Source organism: Eptatretus burgeri, chromosome 9, assembly GCF_056783735.1.
Source record: "Eptatretus burgeri isolate ZD-2024b chromosome 9, Ebu_testis_v1, whole genome shotgun sequence".
Classification (NCBI taxonomy): domain Eukaryota; kingdom Metazoa; phylum Chordata; class Myxini; order Myxiniformes; family Myxinidae; genus Eptatretus; species Eptatretus burgeri.
The window spans coordinates 9585978-9606101 of record NC_140969.1 but is presented as its reverse complement, the minus strand read 5'-3'; the positions used below and the strand labels follow the sequence as shown (position 1 = coordinate 9606101).

At 43.9% G+C, this 20124-nt stretch overlaps 1 protein-coding gene across 1 annotated transcript in view; it reads right to left on the bottom strand.

Annotated features, from left to right (window-relative positions):
- SSR4 (signal sequence receptor subunit 4) overlaps positions 1–10466 on the bottom strand; it is an 11328-nt gene extending 862 nt beyond the window's left edge. The window contains exons 1-5 of the mRNA XM_085894051.1: positions 10310–10466; positions 8008–8126; positions 5513–5587; positions 1520–1609; positions 209–274 (exon numbers count right to left, since the gene is read on the bottom strand). Of these exons, the coding sequence (XP_085750177.1) occupies positions 209–274; positions 1520–1609; positions 5513–5587; positions 8008–8126; positions 10310–10364 (405 nt within the window). The 5' untranslated portion in view covers positions 10365–10466. The remainder of the gene's footprint in view (positions 1–208; positions 275–1519; positions 1610–5512; positions 5588–8007; positions 8127–10309) is intronic.
- Positions 10467–20124: the final 9658 nt, after the last annotated feature.

The window sequence follows — 20124 nt, the reverse complement described above, 5'->3', positions numbered from 1 at the left end:
TTCACCAAAATCTAATCAATTTATCCTCATCACACACCCAACCTGTCCACCAAATTTCGTCAGAATGCATCCATAACCTCTTATTTTTAGATATCCTGCTCATCGACAGACAGACAAACAGGGGTGAAAACACAACCTATGTTCACCTTCGGTGGCGGATGTAATGAAGGTGAAATTAAACAAAATGGTCAACAATTTATTTCCTTACCCTGTGCTCCACGTTGACTGTGAAGAGTGCCTTGACGCTCTCAATGTCTCCGGTGCTTCTTTGTGCCTGAGAAACAAGTTTGTGCAGACGTTTACATTATTCAAATCGATTTGTTATTACACGTGACAGCTTGCCAAAAAGCAAAAGGACATCGTTTTGGAACCTCCGAGATAAACTGCTACGATCTTCCATTCTTCATTCCTCTTTCCACTCTCCCAACCCTGTGCTTAACTTGATTTATAATGAAAAAGTTTTTTTTTTGTATACATAGTCATGACTCATGGAAGAGCTAGAGCAGAATTAATGGGAGAAAAAAAAATGGAAAGGGGGAAACACCAACAGCAGAGTCAAAGTGAGAGTAAGAAGGAGATACAGGGGTGAATAAACAGAATTAAACACAGCAAGAAGAGGTGGGGATGAAAGAGAAAAGGAACAAAGCAACTAACAACGAACAAGCAAAAAGGAATGAGGGAATGGTGGGAAGTCATGATAACGTGGAAAAGGGGAAATTCCTCCTTTGGAAATGCCAGTGAGAAATATCAGTGCCACTGCTGTGATGTCATTGGTACCCAGAGTATCCCAGGAAGTGACGGCACTTCCCCCAAGCTTTTTGGCTATTTCTCTCGTCTAACAGTCGTGTATGTTGGTCTGTATATCCATGTGTGGGTGTGTGGCAGCTCCACTACGAGGCTGAGATCATGTAACAAAAAAACTCCAAAACAAATTGGAGTGATTGGGCATGGAGTCATTTGGGGTAAAAGATCATGTGCATGGATGGGGGATGACCTGTCGTAGTGGTGAACAGCTGAATTGAGGCTCTGTAGCGATGAATGAGATTGAAGAGAATGGGGAAGTTGGTTCCACAGATGAGAGGAAAGAGGAACAAATGAGTGGAGGTGAGCAGTGAGCCTGGATTTTGGGAGTTTCACAAGAAAAGGGTAACTGGCACATCATGTGCATCCTGCCATGGGAGGGATAGAGCCAAGAAAGGGGAGAGGGTGCAAGACCAAAAAAGGAGGCGGTAGAATAGAGAAGCCACCAACCTGCCAGCGATGCAAAAGTAACAGGCCGAGACAGACACTCAGTTTTGTTGCGAGAGATCCCAATGATTTTGAGGGCCTTGCTTTCCACAGCACCAAGAAGGAGAAGGTGCGAAGCAGAGGTGCATTTACCTCTTGCTAAGCAGGAGCCAAAGCAATCAATCCCATTTCATTGCAGAATGGCGTGGACGACAATTCCTGGCATGGTTTGCCCTATGAACCAGAGCTCTATAACCCGAATACAGCAGTGAAAAAAAAAATCCCAACTCACCTTTCGAAGAGCACCAAAAGCTTCTTCATCGTAGAACTTCACCACGTAGGTGCCGCTTCGTGCATTCTTATGTTCGGTACTCCAAGACACCTTGAAACGGAAGAAGAATCACAGATTAGGATGAGAAAACACCAAGTGCAATTGACAATGTTTGAAGGGACAAATCTGATGAAACAAAAGCCTTCACCATTGGGAGGACAGCGTGCTTAAAATTAAAAAATAAATCCACTTGTCCAGGTAGGAAGACATTCGATATACTTACCCAGAACATTTCACCTGTACTCGTCTAAACATAGTAATACTTCGCACGGAACCAAAATGAACGAATGCTAGCCCAGGTAATCAGATCTTGTAATGCAACACAAATCAATCAAACAGTGGTTTGTGCATTAATGTAAACGATTAAGTATAATGTACACTGAAAATGCCTTTGCTCGTTTGAAACAACAGGAATCGGTGGGTGGCAAGCATAATGAGAATGTGTGTGTGTGTGTGTGTGTGTGTGTGTGTGTGTGTGTGTGTGTGTGTGTGTGTGTGTGTGTGTGTGTGTGTGTGTGTGTGTGTGTGTGTGTGTGTGTGTGTGTGTGTGTGTGTGTGTGTGTGTATATATATATATATACACACGATATTTTTTTTTTTTTTTTTTTTTACAATAAAACATGATTGTTACCTCTGCCACCGAAGACGGAGGTTATGTTTTCACCCGTTTGTCTGAAAGCAGGATATCTCAAAAAGTTATGGATGGATTTCTATGAAACTTGGTGGATAGGTTGGATGTGTGCCAAGGACAAATTGATTCGATTTTAGTGAAGATGTTGTACCAGACTCAGTGGTGTAATGGTTGGCGTCTGCTCCGAGTCTGGGATGTTCGTGGTTCAAACCTCAGCAGAGTCATACCCAAGACTTTTAAAATGGTACGTGCTGCTTCCTTGCTTGACATTCTACATTTAAAAGGATAGAGCACGGACAAACTCCATGTGGAGGGGGAAATTCTTCTTGAGGAAATGTCCCGCTTAGTTCGGTGAGAAAAGCGGCGCCATTATTGTGACGTCACTGGTACCCAGAATATTCAGGGAAGTGATGGCACTTCCCCCAAGCTCAGAGGCTGTGTTAAGTGTTTGCCTTGTCAGTATGTCCATGTGTGCATGAGCAGCAGCTCCATTAAAAGCCTTAGACCTTGTATATAAATAAATAAAATAAAAATATATAAAAAATCCAGATCTGGCCTATCAGAAGGATGGTATGACAACATAACCTTGCGATTGATGGTCTGACTTGGCCTACCCATCATTTCGGGCTTATGTTGTGCAATGTGAATAGACTTCACTTCTGATAAAATTTAGTGGACAAAGTTGTTCTGTGTTCCTAGTTGAAATGTGCAGCTATTCGATACACCAGATGTTGAAGCACTCTCAACATACACTAGAAGTTCAAATACAAATGCTTGGTCCACAATCCCCCCCCCTCCCAGCCCACTCCCCCATAGCTCCCTCCCTCATGACTTCCCTCCGTGCCTTCAATAACCCCTTAAATCACCCCTCTCGAGATCTTGCCTTCATCTACCTGAATTGAGAATCATGAGAAGTCACGTCTACAGAGGTTGTCTGCACATGACCAACAACTTAGATTCATGTCCATTAATGGTATCAAACCCCTCCATGTCAAAACTGAGCTGTTCCTCCTCGACTGGCCCACTCATATCTTCTCCCCCACCTCACCCTTTCACAGCTGCCCTCTTGCCCCACCCACTCTCCACATTAATACATCATGCCAAAAGTGCCTCCTCCCCATCCCAAAATGCGTGGACCTCAAACATCTGAGGCCTTCGCTCGAACCTGACAGATATATCAATCCAGACTGTTACTGATAAACCTGAGATCTATTTAACAGAATCCTTCCTCCCACAGGACGTCCATGGCTCTTTAGGGCCAAATCTACGATTGAGAGACTGACGTGTGTCGAATCGCGAATCGTGTGATGATCACCTGTTCAAAGTTAATTGCCACCGCCGAAGAATGATAATCCAATTCGTGATCAAAACCTAATCACAAGGGTTTAAATAACAAAGAAATTTCCAAACATCGGTGAGGACATGTTTAACAGTGCGTTTAAGGCCTTGAAGCAAGCATTGCATGGCTTATATAACTGGTAGTTTACATGAGACGGTGAATATGGATATGTTAGGAGTGCTTGAATTAACTCAAGAGGAGGCAGAAGAGGATATGAATCGGGCAGTTCGCCGACGTGCATTGAGAATCTGAGGATAGATGCAATCTTCTGGACAAGTATGACAATATCAGACTTGTCCGCCGTTAGACTCTCGAAGGAATTGTTTTCTTGGCTGCTGTGACTTTGATCAACCTACGATGAGGAGCAATGCACTGAATTACCTCCAACAATTGTCCATGGCGCTGAGATTCGATACAATGCATCATTTCGATTGGATGTTGGAGATATGTGCGGTGTTTCACAGGCTAATCGGCTGTTAAGACGCACACAACTAATCGGGTGTTTATCTCCCTTCGTAAATTGCTATCTAGACAGGCGATTCGCTGTGCGTGTACAACCAACGATGTTTTTATCACCGTTTAAGGGTTGGGCGTGTGTTAGCAAGGCGCATTTCATAAATTCGGCCCCAAGTGTCTTTCTCGGGCTATTGTCTCCTCCAGTTTGACATGACTCACCGCATCCCAAGAGCAGAATTACATTTTATATCAAGAACTCCATTCCTCACTGTGCGTGTACTGCTCTTACACCTACAATCCCCCCAGAAATATCTTTCCCTGTGACTTCCCCTCCGCTCCCACCTCGTGTCTGTGTGTGTTTGACCGTCCTCTAATAGTGATGACTCCATTTACATCTCTCAGCCAATTGGACCCAACTTTTAATCACTCATATGTAGTGATTGCAATTGTCACCATGCAAATTGGCTGAGTGTTGGTGCATTTCTCACCAACCATTGTACTTCAACAAATGACTTCTGTGACTCAAAGGGACTGACTCAATCAACAAACTTTCCAACCCAGATTTCTGTCAATGGCAAATCCTTCCTTCTGGACTTGTTGATGTCCAACTTTCCTGCAAATGTCTCCTGTTCTCCAAAGCCAGTCGCCGACTGGGCATCCTCCACCATACAAAGCATGACGGTGTACTGCTATATTCCTTTGAGCTGGCACACCTGCCTCACACCTTGCTCAGCTTGATGCCATGGAGACAAAGGCCATCAAGATTAATGAAATATCCCATGATGAAGCAGAGTCTATGGGTTTCCCACTTTCCCATCACAGACCAGTCTATGGTCTATGGTCTCTGTCTACTGCTGCCTCCTTTTGTGGATTGCACCCTCTGTTCTTTCCTTTCTTATCCCCCCCACCCATCCCCCCAGGTTTCTACAGGGTGCATGTGGTTCACTATCAACTTCCTTCTGGTGACTCCCAAAATCCAGCAACACTGCTCACCTCCACCCTTTCGTTCATCTTTTTCCCCACCTGTGGAACCAACTCTCACATTCTCATCAATCTCTTTCTTCCCTTCACATGTTCACTGCCGTCTAAAACCATGATCCTTTCTTCTGCCGTTATCCCCACCAACCATGTCCACCTCCTTCCAAATTCATAATTTTTCCTTCCATATTCATGTTGTCCACCTCTTGCATCCTCCCCTACCTCTTTCCTCCCCACACCCGTTTGTACAACTCTCCCTCCATTTTGGTCTTCAATCCTGCTGTTGCCATTTCCCCCTCTTTCTGCTGTCCCTTTCACTCCGTTGGGTCCCGACGTGTTCAGTGTTCTAACTTTTCCACGAGCCTCGACTCTGTAGACAAAAAAAACCCCTCAATCACCTTACTCTCCGATTGGTTTAGACTTTGCATACAAATAAGTTTGTAAAGTAGGAACTAAAAGGTATAACAAAACGTATAAAGAGTGAGAAAAAGAACAACTCATGAAATAAAATCGAAAAATCCCCAAAAAATGCAAAACAGCAGGAACTCACCTGATAACGTCCAACATCCTGCCCTTTGGTAACTGGAAGTTGCTTGCCACCAACGTCTGCGTAAAGCACCATATTCTATGGGACAGGAAAGCCATAAGATAAAAACTCACCAAAAATCAGAAAAACAAAACAAACAAACATTCACATGACTGGGTTTGGCAAAACAGATTGAGCCGGTCAAAAAAGACAAACTTCATATATCTGGGATCATAAAGCGATCACCAAGACTGAGCCTCTCGCCCATACGACCTTAACGTTCAACATTTAGGGATAGAGTGTAAATCAAGAAAACGTGTCCCCCATCTCCAATCCATCCAGGAAACTCAACATCCAAAAATTCAGAGGAAAATTATTAAATTTATGATTCAAAAGGGATTTTTTTGTTGTTGTTGTTGTTAATTGGGTCACAATCTGAAAGAAAAAAAATATAAAGTAGGTCAAGGACGCAAATCAAATACCAGGTGCACAACTTCATTGCAGATGCGCTATTATGATGCAAGGACATCTTGGAAGGCCAAGCAGTTTGAGATTCCGCAAGATTGAGCGATGACAAAGAACTATGACCGACATAAATGCAATACAGCACCACGCGCTACAATTCCCCCCCAATTTATTTTATGTCGCTTTTATTATGCAAGATGCGAATGTAAAAACTGTCACTCTAATATGGAGGTAAACCAAATAGTCATTGGTTAGCGTAAGCGGCATTATGTAACCCCAAGGGAAACACTTCCTCACCCCCAACCTCCCTGTAACACTCACCCCCCCACCCCCAAACATTACAATGGAAATTGGATGATGATTAACAAAATTACCACTGGAACGGCTTTAGGGAGGTGCTTACCATGCATGCCGAAGGGCTTGATTAAATCTTACGAATAATTTTTATTCAACATACGATTACATATTTCAGGGTCCCTTACCGTGAGTAACAGTCACACTCGACCCAAACAAAGCCAATGGAAATCTGATGCAACAAACCTGGACAGTGTATAATCAGCAGAGCCCTACAGGCCTAATGTGGTAGGCCCACCAGAAAACCAAGATGGTGGCAATACCATTTTGTCTCGGTGTTACAGTGGGTAGAGTCAAGCGGCAGATGTGGGTGTGGTCCAGCAGCTATCCAACCAATGGGTGCACATGAAAAAAAAATGAACCCCCCCAACAAAAACACCAACAACAGCAATGTGATGCTCTTGTATATCGACAACGTTTGGCAGGTAAAATGGCTCTTCTGGGTAAACAGTCGCACAAGCCACGCCTATTAGGCAAGAGATTAGCAGAGCAACAGCACCCTTCATCTCCGTCGGATTGTACTGCAGCCAACACCGTGAAGAGAACAACTCATTACTGGTGGGGTCGACAAAACTGACTACAAATACTGTGACGGATTTGGAAGCCATTTACACACAAACAGCCAGAGTCCCCGTAGCTTAGTTATTTCGATAAGTATGTGTTTATAGTTAGAATCCCTCCTGTCTAATGGGAATTTCTTGTGTGCGCTACGAGTTATTTTATAGTTAGGTTTTTACAACAACAACAACGACACCACCCTCACTCAACCCGGTCGCCATTGCCCATGTGTTTTTGGCTGAAGGCGTGGGCGGAGCCTCCATCACCTCAGATCCGACTCCGCCCCAGAAAGGTGGGAGTTGCCCCACCTACTGTGGGCCTGTCCAATGAGGGACGGCCAAAGGGATCGCGCGATGGGACCGTCCAATCAGGAGGCGAGTGGCGAGGAAAGAAACCGCTCCCACCTCAAGAGAGTAGAGCAGTGATTGTGGCGATTGGCTTGGTCTGCGGTCGTGGTTCGAACGGTCTGCGGTCCTTTGCAGTGTCTCACCGTGGTGGTGGTGACCGAAGAAGAGTGATCGAGGCGACCACCTCGCGTCTGGAGTGATCGTGGCGACGGCTGAGCGTCTGCGGTCATGGTGGCTTGGTCTCGTTCGTGGGCCGTGGACTTTGGGTCGTGGGTTTGAGTCCCACCGTGGTGGTTCGGAGTCGGTGTGACCGCATAAGGCGGGAAGGTACCCCGGCCCGGCACGACTGAAAATAGACCCACGGGGTCCATTTCTTTTGTGAGGGTGTGTGTGTGCGTGTGTGCGTGTGTTGCCGTCCTGCAAGTAGAAACTGTTAAGTGCTTTTCGTTCCTTGTAAATTGTATTTCTTTTGTTTGGACAACTCTGCTCTTTGTGTGCTTCCCCTCCCCGATTATTGTTATAAATCAACCCCTGTTAAATGTACCAGCTCGTTTTCTGTGGGAGGAACTGCTCGCTTGGCGGACAACACTGAACGCGTGACAAGGCGTCATGCAGCTGAAACGGCCACGCACGTACGGGCACGCGAAAGCGAAGGAACGGCCTGTGTGGTTGTTTCTGGCAGGCGGTTTGAAAGTTTTTTTTTTTTTGGCACGTACGGCCACGCACGTATGGGCACGTACTAGTTCATTAAATTGTACAAGATGAACACAGGAGGTTGGTGGGGGGGGGACCTACCTGTGCTCCATTTTTGCAGGACAACAAAATCTCAACAATGAACACCGTCTCGGTATTTATGACAGCATCGAGTGTTGTATAATAGTTGGGTACAACAGTTGGTTCTTCACAAGTTTCAGCTGAGGAAACAAAAACAAACAAAAAAAAAAAAAAGCATTTGATATACAAGATAAGAAAACAAAATGATCAGGAATTTGAAACAAAGTCAACGAATGTATAAACACCAATAAATAACGAGGATGGTACTCGGTAAAGCACATTCCTCCGCCAGGCTGAACGCCTTACGTTTTGTATCCCACTGAGAGGCCGGATCTGCATCTGGACCAAAACAAAGTCGAATCGCCTTGTTCTTGTAAACTCATCCACCAAGTGTTGTCGTAATCCATGCACCACTTTTTGAGATATCGTGCAAAAAATCATTTTTGACGCCAAGTCTCAATGGTGAAGAATCATTTGAAAAATTCTCGTGTCCGGACCCAGATCCGGTCTTCACCAAAATCAAATCAATTTGTCCTTGTACATACCTAACGTGCCAACCAAGTTTTGTCCAAATCCCTCCATAACGTTTTGAAATATCCTGCTCACAGAGACAGACAGACAGACAGACAGACAGACAGACAGACAAACAGGGATGAAAACATAACCTCCATCCACCTTCGGTGGCGGAGGTAATGGATTACTGCCACGGCACCGGACCTCCCAAAGACAGGTCCACTGGTGACGACCTGGTCGACCTTGCCAACACATGGTCTTCAGCTCTCGAGCACTCTCTATAGTTCAGAGAAAGTAGAATTGTTGCACTGGACATCAGCAGAGACTTTGACAGGATCTGCCAGAAAAGGCTCCAATCAAAGCTCTCAAAGTACAGTATTCATCCTCAGCTCATCTCATGGTTTTGCTTGCTTCCTCACCAGGTGGTCGAGCTCCACCTGCATTGATGGTGCCCTCTCTGACCCCTCACAGCATTATCTCTGGGGTGTCACACAATTATGTTGTGTCACCCTCCCCCTCTTTCTTATTTTCATCAGTGATCTCACAGCTATGAATAAACCGTCCATCCCTTCGCTAACAACTCCACCCACCACCAGTGATGAATCAAAGTAGACCTCCCAGCCCTTTGCTGCTAATCTCCTCTCAACTGTGATCTCGATCTCAACATCCAGTGTACAAGATTCAAGCCTTCCTTTTATGGCCAGCTCTCAACTCCAGCAGTCCTCCGTCATTATATTGTTGCGGCGCTGGCGGCCAAGGTTAATCCTCCCGACCCGATCTAATTGAAACTTGCCAGGTATATTGCTGGGGACCTGAGGATGTGCCTTTTCAAAGTTTGATAATCAGACAAGTGCTTCCCAAGTTATGGCCATTTATTTACCAACCAATGACATGACACGTTGCTGCGCCATTTATTTACCAACCAATGACAGGACACGTTGCTGCGTAGGCGTGGCTGTGTAGGCGGTGCGTGGCCGGCCGACGATGACGTCACGGCCGTGCCTGTCACATGGCAGCGAATGTCATGGCAAGCAAAGACAGGGAGGTAAATTTGATTTTAATTTGGATTTCAATTAACTGTGTGTGTGGAAGTGTGGTTGTCGTGAGAACGTGAGAGCAAAGGAACTGCCTGTGTGGTTGTCGTTTCTGGCTCGCGGTTTGAGTTTTATTGTTTGTACCTATGGGCACGCACTAGTCTATCTATAATTCCAGCAATCTCTGTGTGTCTGTCTGTGACCGCTGTTTATCGACAACCGCTGGTCCGATCAAATTGAAACTTGCCAGGTATATTGCTGGGGCCCTGAGTATGTGCCTTTTCAAGGTTTGATATTAATCGGACAAGTGGTTCCCAAGTTATGGCCATTTATATACCAAACCAATGACAGGACACGGTGATATGACGTCACAATTCTTCTTATTTTTTTTCCCCACTTTTTTTTTTGAACGTTCGGCCACGCACTCCTCTATATAAATACAAGATCTACAAACATCAAGATCTATAAATTCAAGATCTACAAACATCAAGATCTATAAACTCAAGATCTACAAACATCAAGATCTATAAATTCAAGATCTACAAACATCAAGATATATAAATTTAACCCAAATGACAAATCGCCATTGCACGAAAGTTGAAAGACGTTCGGTACTAACTGCGGCCACACTTTGTCAGTTGTTACATATCGACGAAGCCACGTCAGCACGACGCAGCGTCTTGATAGAAGCCGACATCGATGTCACAACTTTCACTACAACATTCCATTCACAGGCAGACACGAGAAAGCTCTGAAAGTCGTTCTTGCTCAATTACCCCGGCATGAAGAAGCAGCCAGAAGCAGCAGGCACAGGATCAAATGAAGCCTCATCTCTCCACGTTTCCGAACACGCGATGACGCGTCACGCAAAGCAACTTCCGCTACGTCATCGGGGGGGGGGTTTCCTCTTTTCTTCCTTCTCTTCTTCTTCTTGTTGTTCTTGTTGTTGTTGTTGTTTCATGAACTTCGAGTTTCATGAACCTCCAGCGGCCGCTCCAACCATTACGCCTCGTGTTCGGTAATTAATTGTTTTAAAACATTCCACCGATTCCTTCAGACGACACGACGGGGAATAATGTGGTAGATTCGATGATGTGATGGTTGGAACATTCGAGTCGAGGAGGTCGGTGGTTCAAATGGCGGCGAACTTTGTTCGTTCGCAGCACGAAGGCTGCGGGGTGGTGTCATTGGCTGAGAGAGGGTGCGGCTGTGTCGCTGATGCAGTGCCCTCCACTGGTTGGGGCAGGAATTTGGAATTTGTTCAGAGTGCCGGCGATAGCTTGCCCACTCTTCCTGAAAGACACCGTGGGATCTTTAACATCCACCGACTAATCCAGACGAAACATCCAGTATTGTTACGAATCTGGAAGCTTACTGCACTCAACATTCGGGTCCTTATAGAACTAAACAGTTATATCGGCGAGTGTGTGTTTATAGTTAGGGCCCCCTACCTGTGTCTAACGGGAACTACATGTGTGCGCTGCGGAGTCTCGTTTACAACAAACCTCCTTCACTTCACTTCCCACACCGACGCCATTGCCCACGTGCGTTCGGCCACGTACGTGGGCGGAGATTTCCATCGCCTCGGACCGGGACTCCGCCAGGGAAGGCAGGGGCGTGCACCTTGTCCAATCAGGCCACAGAGGGCGACTTTCCCACGGCACGCCGGCCAATGGGGGTTGAGATTGCCACAGAGAGTGATTTTTTCCCACAACGCCCCATCCAATGAGGGTGGAGAGCGCTTCAGACGCGATTTGCTCACCCCGGAGGAAAAAGAAATAAGGAACGCCAGGCTGGGTGGGAAAAAGGGTCTTGAGGGTCGAGGTCGTGGTGGTCATCATCATCGTGTTGCGGGTTCAAGTCCTGCCGAGCCGGATCGTCGAAGACCACATGTGGTGGACAGGTCCAAGCACAGGCTCTGGTCTCCATCTCACATGTCCTCGAGCTGGAAGCCTTCAATAAAGACCATCAGGGTCTGTGTGTGTGTGTGTGTGTGTGTGTGTGTGTGTGTGTGTGTGTGTGTGTGTGTGTGTGTGTGTGTGTGTGTGTGTGTGTGTGTGTGTGTGTGTGTGTGTGCCCATCGTTAAGTAGCAACTGTATAAGTGCTTGTGCGTAAATTTGCATTTCTTTTAGTCGGTTTAACCCTGCCCCTTGTGTGTTCCCCCCTCCCTCCCCCCATTATAAATAAATCCCCTGTTAAATGTTTCAGCTCGTTTCTGTGTTTTCTTTATTGGTTTAGCACGGTGCGTGTTGGGAAATTGGGAAGCGGCAAATCGTGCATTTGGACCGACGGACCTCGGTAACCATCCGCTCGGGTTATGCACAGTTTGAGCACGCTAACGACTCGTTCCGCTCAAGCTCCGCTGAGGGTGAATTTCCCTGGTAGTTTGGACGACGTGGGTATTTAGGTAAATTGAAATTGGCAATCGATCCTATCCCACGCTGTCAACCTATTGGCGATCTTCGCTCCGATAAGGGACCCGCCGGCTCCAGAGTTATCTGGGGTGACAACCTATAAATTCCGGGTGTTCGGTGGAGCCAACTCTACTGCTCCACCTAGCGGTCATTGCTCGCCGCCGAAACTCGTCCCCACAGTTCAGTATAACGTCCATCCGAGTGACGGCACACACATTCATGAATCACCCTGCATGTGAAACACCGGGATGACAGTTTATAGCTGAGTCGAGATTCAAACCCAGGCTGGACAGCTAAGAGGTGATTGTGCATACCTCTGAGGAGTCTTAGCCGTCCTGTCAGCCCTGAACCCCAGCCGGGTCATACCCCCATGTTAAAATGGTGTGTGATCGCTCCCTTGCTTGATGCTCAGAATTTATAAAAAAGAAAAATCACGGAGAAAACAACCAACCGTAGGTTGGCAATAACAGCGCAGGCTTTGGGTCAAACGGCCAACACGCATCAAAATTCCTTGTGATGTAACTCATCTAATTGTTGCGTGTACAGAAATTAATATTTTATTTATCTTCTATAGTCTACAGCTACACTAATGTCAGTGTGTCAGTCCATCCGTCCGTCTGTCCGTCTCCTCCGTAACTCCAAAACCCTGAAACATAGCGGACCCAAACTTTGCATGCACACTAAGGGAACTCCAAGGTAGTGCATGAATGAAAAATGGGTGTTTGGATTAATTAAAACACCCCTTTTGAAGATAATTAACAGCCTTATTCAAGTATATCCTTTATCAGACGCATCCTTAGTAACCCCTCCCTCCTACACTGGGGTCTTAATTCTCCATTTTGTTCGGCCTACTCAACAATGCCTCGACTTGGAACAGGCCGCCACGGTTTATCCTTGTAATTCCTGGACCAGTGTTTGTTGGTTTGTTTGTTTGTGGATTTGTTTGTCGGGTTTGTTTGTTGGGTTACTCCTCCTACAGTTCTGGCTCGATTACATCCAGCCTTGCTGCAGAAGATCAGTATAACCTCAATTAATGTTCCGGGTGTTTTTTGTGGCAAAAAGTTTTGTGGTGTGCAGGGCTGGCGCTACCATAAAGCCAACTAGGCAGCCGCCTTGGGCGCAGACCTCAGAGGAGCGCATTACTGACCTTTAAGGGTCACAGTTTTAAGAAAACACATTATAAAAGGAAAACATAATATTTTATTGTTCATAATAGTTTATAGTTCATTGTTAGTTCATAACCAGTTTATTGTTTTCAACACGAACAACACTATTTCTTTTTTTTGTCTATCTATTCTTCTTTCTTTAGGCCCAAGTCACATTTGCTCTACGGTGAGGATACGACGGCCGTACGCCCTCTGAATTGACAGAAACGTGCGGCGGCCGCAGAGTTTCTGAGGTGGCCTCAGAGTGGCCCTACGCCGTTTGGCCATATTTTACAGGTCGTAAGGTTGCCGTGGAATTATAACGCGGAGTTATAACTTTTTTCATTTCTACGTTCGCCATAGCAATTCGACAAGCCGAAACAAAAGAAATGGTCAAAAAAAAAATAATTAACCCATTCGTTACCGTCCGTCTGGCCGCACGTTCGCCTTAGGGCCTCCTGCGCTCGCCTTGCGAGCACCTTGAGGCTACCTTACGTCTGCCTTGAAAATTCTATGGCCGCCGCAGAGCCCCCTTAAGGTCACCGTGCGACATCAAATCAAAGACCGTACGGCAACCCCACGTTTTCGGTCTCCACAATTTCTAAGACATAAGGCCAAAGTCACATTTGCTCTACGGCTAGGATATGGCGGCAGCACGCTCTCTGAATTGACAGAAACGTGCGGCGGCCGCAGAGTTTCTGAGGTGGCCTCAGGGTGGCCCTACGCCGTATGGCTATATTTTACAGGCTGTAAGGTCGCCGTGGAATTATAACGCGGAGTTATAACTTTTTTCATTTATACGTTCGCCATAGCAATTCGACAAGCTGAAAAAAAAGAACTGGTTAAAAAATAATAATAATAAAATTAACCCATTCGTTACCGTCCGTCTGGCCGCACGTTCGCCTTAGGGCCCCCCTGCGGTCCCCCTGCGATCGCCTTGTGGGCACCTTGCGTCTGCCTTGGAAATTCTATGGCCACCGCAGGAACGCCCTAAGGTCACCGTGCGACATCAAATCAAAGACCGTACGGCAACCCCACGTTTTCGGTCTCCACAATTTATAAATACGCCGTGCAGCTCCCCCAAAAATAAAAACATATGTGACTGCTACATTGTGTGACCGTGGAAATACTGCGGCCGCCTTATAATTGCTAGTGGCCATAGATTTTGGAGACCCAACGGCCGCCATGGCAAATGTGACTTAGGCCTAAATACGCCGTGTGGCTCCCCGAAAAATAAAAACAAATGTGACTGCTACATTGTGTGACCGTGGAAATACTGCGGCCGCCATATAATGGCTAGTGGCCGTAGATTTTGGAGACCCCACGGCTGCCGTGGCAAATGTGACCTTGGCCTTATCTATTCTATTCTTTCAGTCGCAGGTTGGTGACAAAATTTGCAAAGGAAAAGGCACACAACGTGAGATTTCGATGTGTCTGAAATTGAAACTCTTATGAGACGTTTTTAACTCTGTCTATTTTTGTTTGTTTCTCTCTCTGACTGAAAGCAAAATATTTTGCAAAAATAAATTTATCAGTTTCAAGTTTTGTGCTTTTTATTTTTTTCTACAAAACATGTTTTTAAAAATCGAAGTTGGCAACAAAAAAAAATTTGGGGGTGGGGGGGATGCTGGCCTTACCTTGCCTTGCCGAGGCAGCAAAATAGTCTGGCACCACCGGCCCTGGTGGTGTGACAAAACCAAGATGGAACTTTTTGGCCTAAATGCAAAACGTTATGTTTAGCGCTAACCCAGCACAACACATCACCCAAAGAACACCATCCCTACTGTGAAGCATGGTGGTGGCAGCATCATATAATGGGGATGTTTCTCATCAACAGGGACTCAGGCACCTGTCAAGATAGAGGGGAAAATGAATAGAGCAAAATACAGAAAAATCCGAGAGGAAAACCTGCTGCCCTCTGGAAGAAAGCTGAAATTGGGATGGAAGTTCACCTTTCATCATGACAATGACCTGAAGCGCACAGCCAAAGCTACACTGGAGTGGCTTAGGAACAAAAAGATAAACATCCTTAAGTGGCCCAGTCAGAGCCCCAACCTAAATCCAAACAAAATGCAGGTCTAAACATCTTAATCTTAATGGTCATGGAGGTATTAAAGGGTCTTATGGATCTCAAGAACGTTAGGGGTCTTAGACTAGTCTTATGGATCTCTTATGTCTTATGGATATATGTCTTATGTCTTATGTCTTATGGAGTCATAAGACTAGTCTTATGGATATAAAGGGTCTTATGGATCTCAAGAACGTTAGGGTTAGAATAGTGGCCGTTGCTCAGGGAGTTTTGTGCACATGGTTGTTCAGAGCATTAAAATATAAATAAAAATCCCACTAAAATAGGTAGTTACTTGCTTCTCCGATGCATATTTTGTGGGTCATCCACGCCTTCTAGTGGTTCCCTCGGTATCTTATCCAGCCCCTACCAGGTGAGCATCCAAATGTGTTGCCTCCATTTTTGTTATTAAGATTATTGTTATTCTTCGAGTGTTTTTTAGATCCTCGTGGAGGATCTCTAAGTCTTAGGTTATTGTTCTTCATCTTCTTCTTGTGGACTTTTATGTTTCACAGCCTACAGTTTTCATCAAAACTTCCTGAAACTTGGCATATATATATATATATATATATATATATATATATATATATATATATATATATATATATATATATATATATATATATATATATATATATATATATATATATATATATATATATATATGTAAAAATACCCTGCACAGACAGTAACCATCTCCGATTTTGAAAATTCCTCCTGGAAAAAAAGTTATGACGTCAAAATATATCTGCTAATGGAAATCGCCTAAAAAATTATCTCTGAAACTGGGCAAGCTTTTTGAATTCTGTTTGTGGGAATCGAACAGGGCATTAGCAGAGATGAATTACCGCACATATGATACATCACTATGACGTCATATCAATTTTTATGACGTCATTCCTTTTTTTGACATTTTTTGTTTCACAACCCCGAGTTTTCGTCGGATCTTCGTGAAACTTGCCATGTATATGCAGAAAGCCCACGTGCAGGCAGTAACCATCTCCAATTTTGGAAATTCTTCCTAGAAAAAAAGTTGACGTCATAATATCGCCGCTAATGGAAATCGCCAAAACCATAATCTCCGAAACTAGGCAAGCTGTTTGAATTTTGTTTGCGGGAATCAAGCCAGCAATTAGCACAGATAATTTATCGCAAACCTGATACATCACAATGACGTCATATTCGTTTTTATGACGTCATCATTAAGAGGACGAGGATCTTAGCTCATTTGAACTTTATATCCTTTTTTTGCTGTATTATTTTTTAACATTTTTTTCTCAGAAACCGCTTATTCAATTGACATTATATTTTCAGGGTCGGAGCGAACCCCCACCCGCTCTCCCCAATGGAGAATATTTTAATAATAATTGTGATGTCTCAGGTGATGTGGTATGGACGCCATCTTGGATTCAACACAAAACCTTAAGGCATCTTTATTATAAAAGTAGCCGTGTCTATCTGTCTGTTTGTCATGTTATAACTTGAGAACGGATTAACGGATTTCAATAATTCCAATGACGCTGGATTCAGGGAACTCCCGTGAATGTTTTTGACGAAAACAAAAAAATGTAAAACTTTTTTTTATGGGTCCATGGGCACACGTGGCGAAACTGCAAACGCCAACTTGTGATGCTGGTTATCCCCACACTCCCAAGAATCCTTTTTCTTCTTGCCCTATTGATTAGCCATCGGCAAAGATTGGTATTTCCATCAGCAACAGCAAAGATTGGTATTTCCATCAGCGAAGCGATGGGTCTCATATTTAATATAGACATAAACAGAGGTATTTTGAAGGACATTATCATCAAAAGAAAACACAAAGCTTTTCGTTGTGCTCTCATCAGATGAAATTCACACAAAGTGAAGAAGTAATGAAGAAAAACAGTCTAATAGACACCTATCAACAGTCAATTCTGATTGAATGTTCTCTACTGACGCATCATCATCTCCCAACGGTCTCGGTGGGAGGAGCCTGTTCAGTGTTCAGCTCTCCAATTGGAGGTTGCAGAGTCTGAGGCGGAGCCGCTGAGGTTGTTATAGAATCCTCTTCATCACCATCTATGATCGTAAGACAAGTTCCTGTTCCTCTTCTTCTTTGCTCAAATTCTAGTATCTATATATTAATACTGAAGGACCAATTTTGTGCTCCTCCTAGCGGTCGCATCACGTTTTTCTTGGTACTGTGACCTGGACTGAAAGAAACTTCGTACCTGCAAGAGTGCATCGCACATAGTGGCAATAGTCAACCTTCAACTCTGAAGCAGAATAAACACTTTTCGTTTTACATTCGTTTACATGGCGACGTGTGACGTCACCGCTGAGAGGCGTAAGGACGTCATGACATCATTGGTCATTCGCTGACGTCATTACGTCTGTCATCGACAGACCGTCACCACTGAGAGATGTAATTCCACTCCTCGAAAATAGCGTCCGCAATGTAAAACCCTCTTCTGCACATGCTGACTACCTCAGAATGTGAATTTCACACAAAAAAAATGTAACAAGAAACATTGTATCTATATATTAATACTGAAGGACCAATTTTGTGCTCCTCCTCGTGGTCGCGTCACGTTTTTCTCGGTACTGTGACCTGAGAAGTTTTGACACGGTGTTTGTACGTCAAAGTTGACACGTGCACAAATCAGGGGACTTCTTCACAAGGAGTAGTGTACACCAAAAATGTCGTGTACAAGGACGTTTTGTAGGCCTCATTAGGTAAGGCCATGGAGTACATCGACTGGGATCCGGCTCTTACAAGAGCCGCCACTGGTTGTCATATTGGGCTCATGGAACGGAATCCGTCTGTGACGGGGTTTCGGCGTCTCTCATATTCTCATATTGTAGTATCTCTGAAACTGCTGATATAAAAAAATTGAAACTTGTCACATCTCATTCCACTCCCAATGGGCAATATAGTATTGTAATGATATCATCGGTGAAGTGGTAGACCAGTCAAAATTTTTTTAATCAAAATCCTTGTTTACCATTGAGATTCAATGTGTATGTCCAGGCCGTAATATTTTTACCAATTCAGCTTTTGCAATAAAATCTTCAACAAACCTTTATTATGAGATTGTGGAGAACATAAAATAATAAAATGTTCAATGTGTTTTTTTAACTGTCGTTTTCGTCAAGTTCAGTTCGTGTACAAAGCGGACGCGGACAGGCTTTGCATTTTGAGATGCTTTGTAGTTTTTCTTTGTGATTAAGTGTGTTTTCTTTCAAATAATGTTTTCACATGTGCTTTGTTTCGGCACGTGAACATGTGCATGTAAAAAGAAAATGTATTGCAAACACGATCTCTACGTACTTTTAGAGTTTGACCGAGTGATGCTGGATACCCGGGGAATAACAGAGCGTATGCTCTCTTACATGGAAACACAACTTTGTAGTGCAGTGCAGCTGTGCGGCGTGCAGTCGTAGTTTATTACAAACTTTCATTGTGATCTTTTAGTTGCAGAGAAAGTAAAGCAAAAGCAGCATTTGAAAGAATTTTCTTTTTCATATGCTGCATTACCATCTAATGTGCTCAAGAAGCAGTTTCTAATTTCATGCCAAAGTGAACTCCAGGAGAATGGACTCCAGTGAAAAGTCAATTAAGCAATGGTCGAGATGCCAAATATAATTGTGTGCAAGTCTGTGAGATGTTTTTGGTTGGAACCAGTGGTGCTGTTCACCAACTATTGTGAGGTATGCACTTATCTTTCGGTGTTAAATAAGAATTTGATCGTGTCTACAGAAGCCTGTGTGCGTGAAGTTTTCAACTTCGGTCCGCTACTGATGAATCGACTTTGACCACTGCATACAGCTTTGCGGTATCGGCATGCAAAATATCTCTCCTTTCATGACTAATGTACTTGTTATTATTATCCTCATTTTTTCTTAAATTGTTTTTTCTCATTTTATTCTCCACCACCCTCGTTCCCCTTCCTCCTACCTTGTACACCTTGTGTATCGATATCCCCTTTATTGCTTTAACAACACCAGAAGCATTGCAGTATTTTGATCGAATGTTTCCAATCATGGCATCGTTGACCTCTCTCATGGCAAACACCGATGGATCAATCTCCACTTGACGTTTTCATCAGCAGCCAAGCCTGCGGCAATGCTGCCTTTTGCAATTATAAGCGTGTAGAGCGTTTGTCATGCGAGCTTGTCTTCCATTTGTGTCTGTTGTAAACTTAAGTCTGGTTCATCTCGAGGCCAAGACCTGAGCTGTACTCATGCTAACAAGACAGTGCATAACTCAGCTTTTTTGTTTCACATATATATTTTCAAATTTAAGGTTATGGCTTTAAATTTGCACAAGTTAACCTTTTAAAAAAAAATCATTTCAGTTAGCTCAAGATTCTTGTGCTGCAACTACTTGTTTTGTTTCACACATTGATGAAAAGAAGACCATGTGCAATCCCTTGAACTCCTTGGCCTCATGATCTGCCAAAGCAGTTATTCCTTGTTAATCAATACATTTGGAATTTTTGATTCAAAGAAACTTGATTTACTGCGTTTTCAGTTGCCTCACACCGAATATTTTAAATAATAATCCGATATAAATATATATATATATATATATATATATATATATATATATATATATATATATATATACAGTATATATATATATATATATATATATATATATATATATATATATATATATATATGTATATATATGACCGTGTTGTTATCAGTCTCAAGATTTTCTATTCAACATTGGTATAATTGCAGTGCCACCATTTTCTGGCTGCTTTCTGTTGTTGTGAAATGGCTGTTGCTGACGCGTTTGTATGTTTTGTAGAACAGTTTGCAGCAGCTGAGTCATGGGCAATGAAGAAATTGTATTTCAACATGTCCATCATTTATAACACCTTTTGTGACGAACAGCAGTCCAATATTGTGTGTTTGAGCAGCAACAATGTAAGCAGGCCAACATTTCCATTCTCTTTATCAAAAGGTTTTCCCT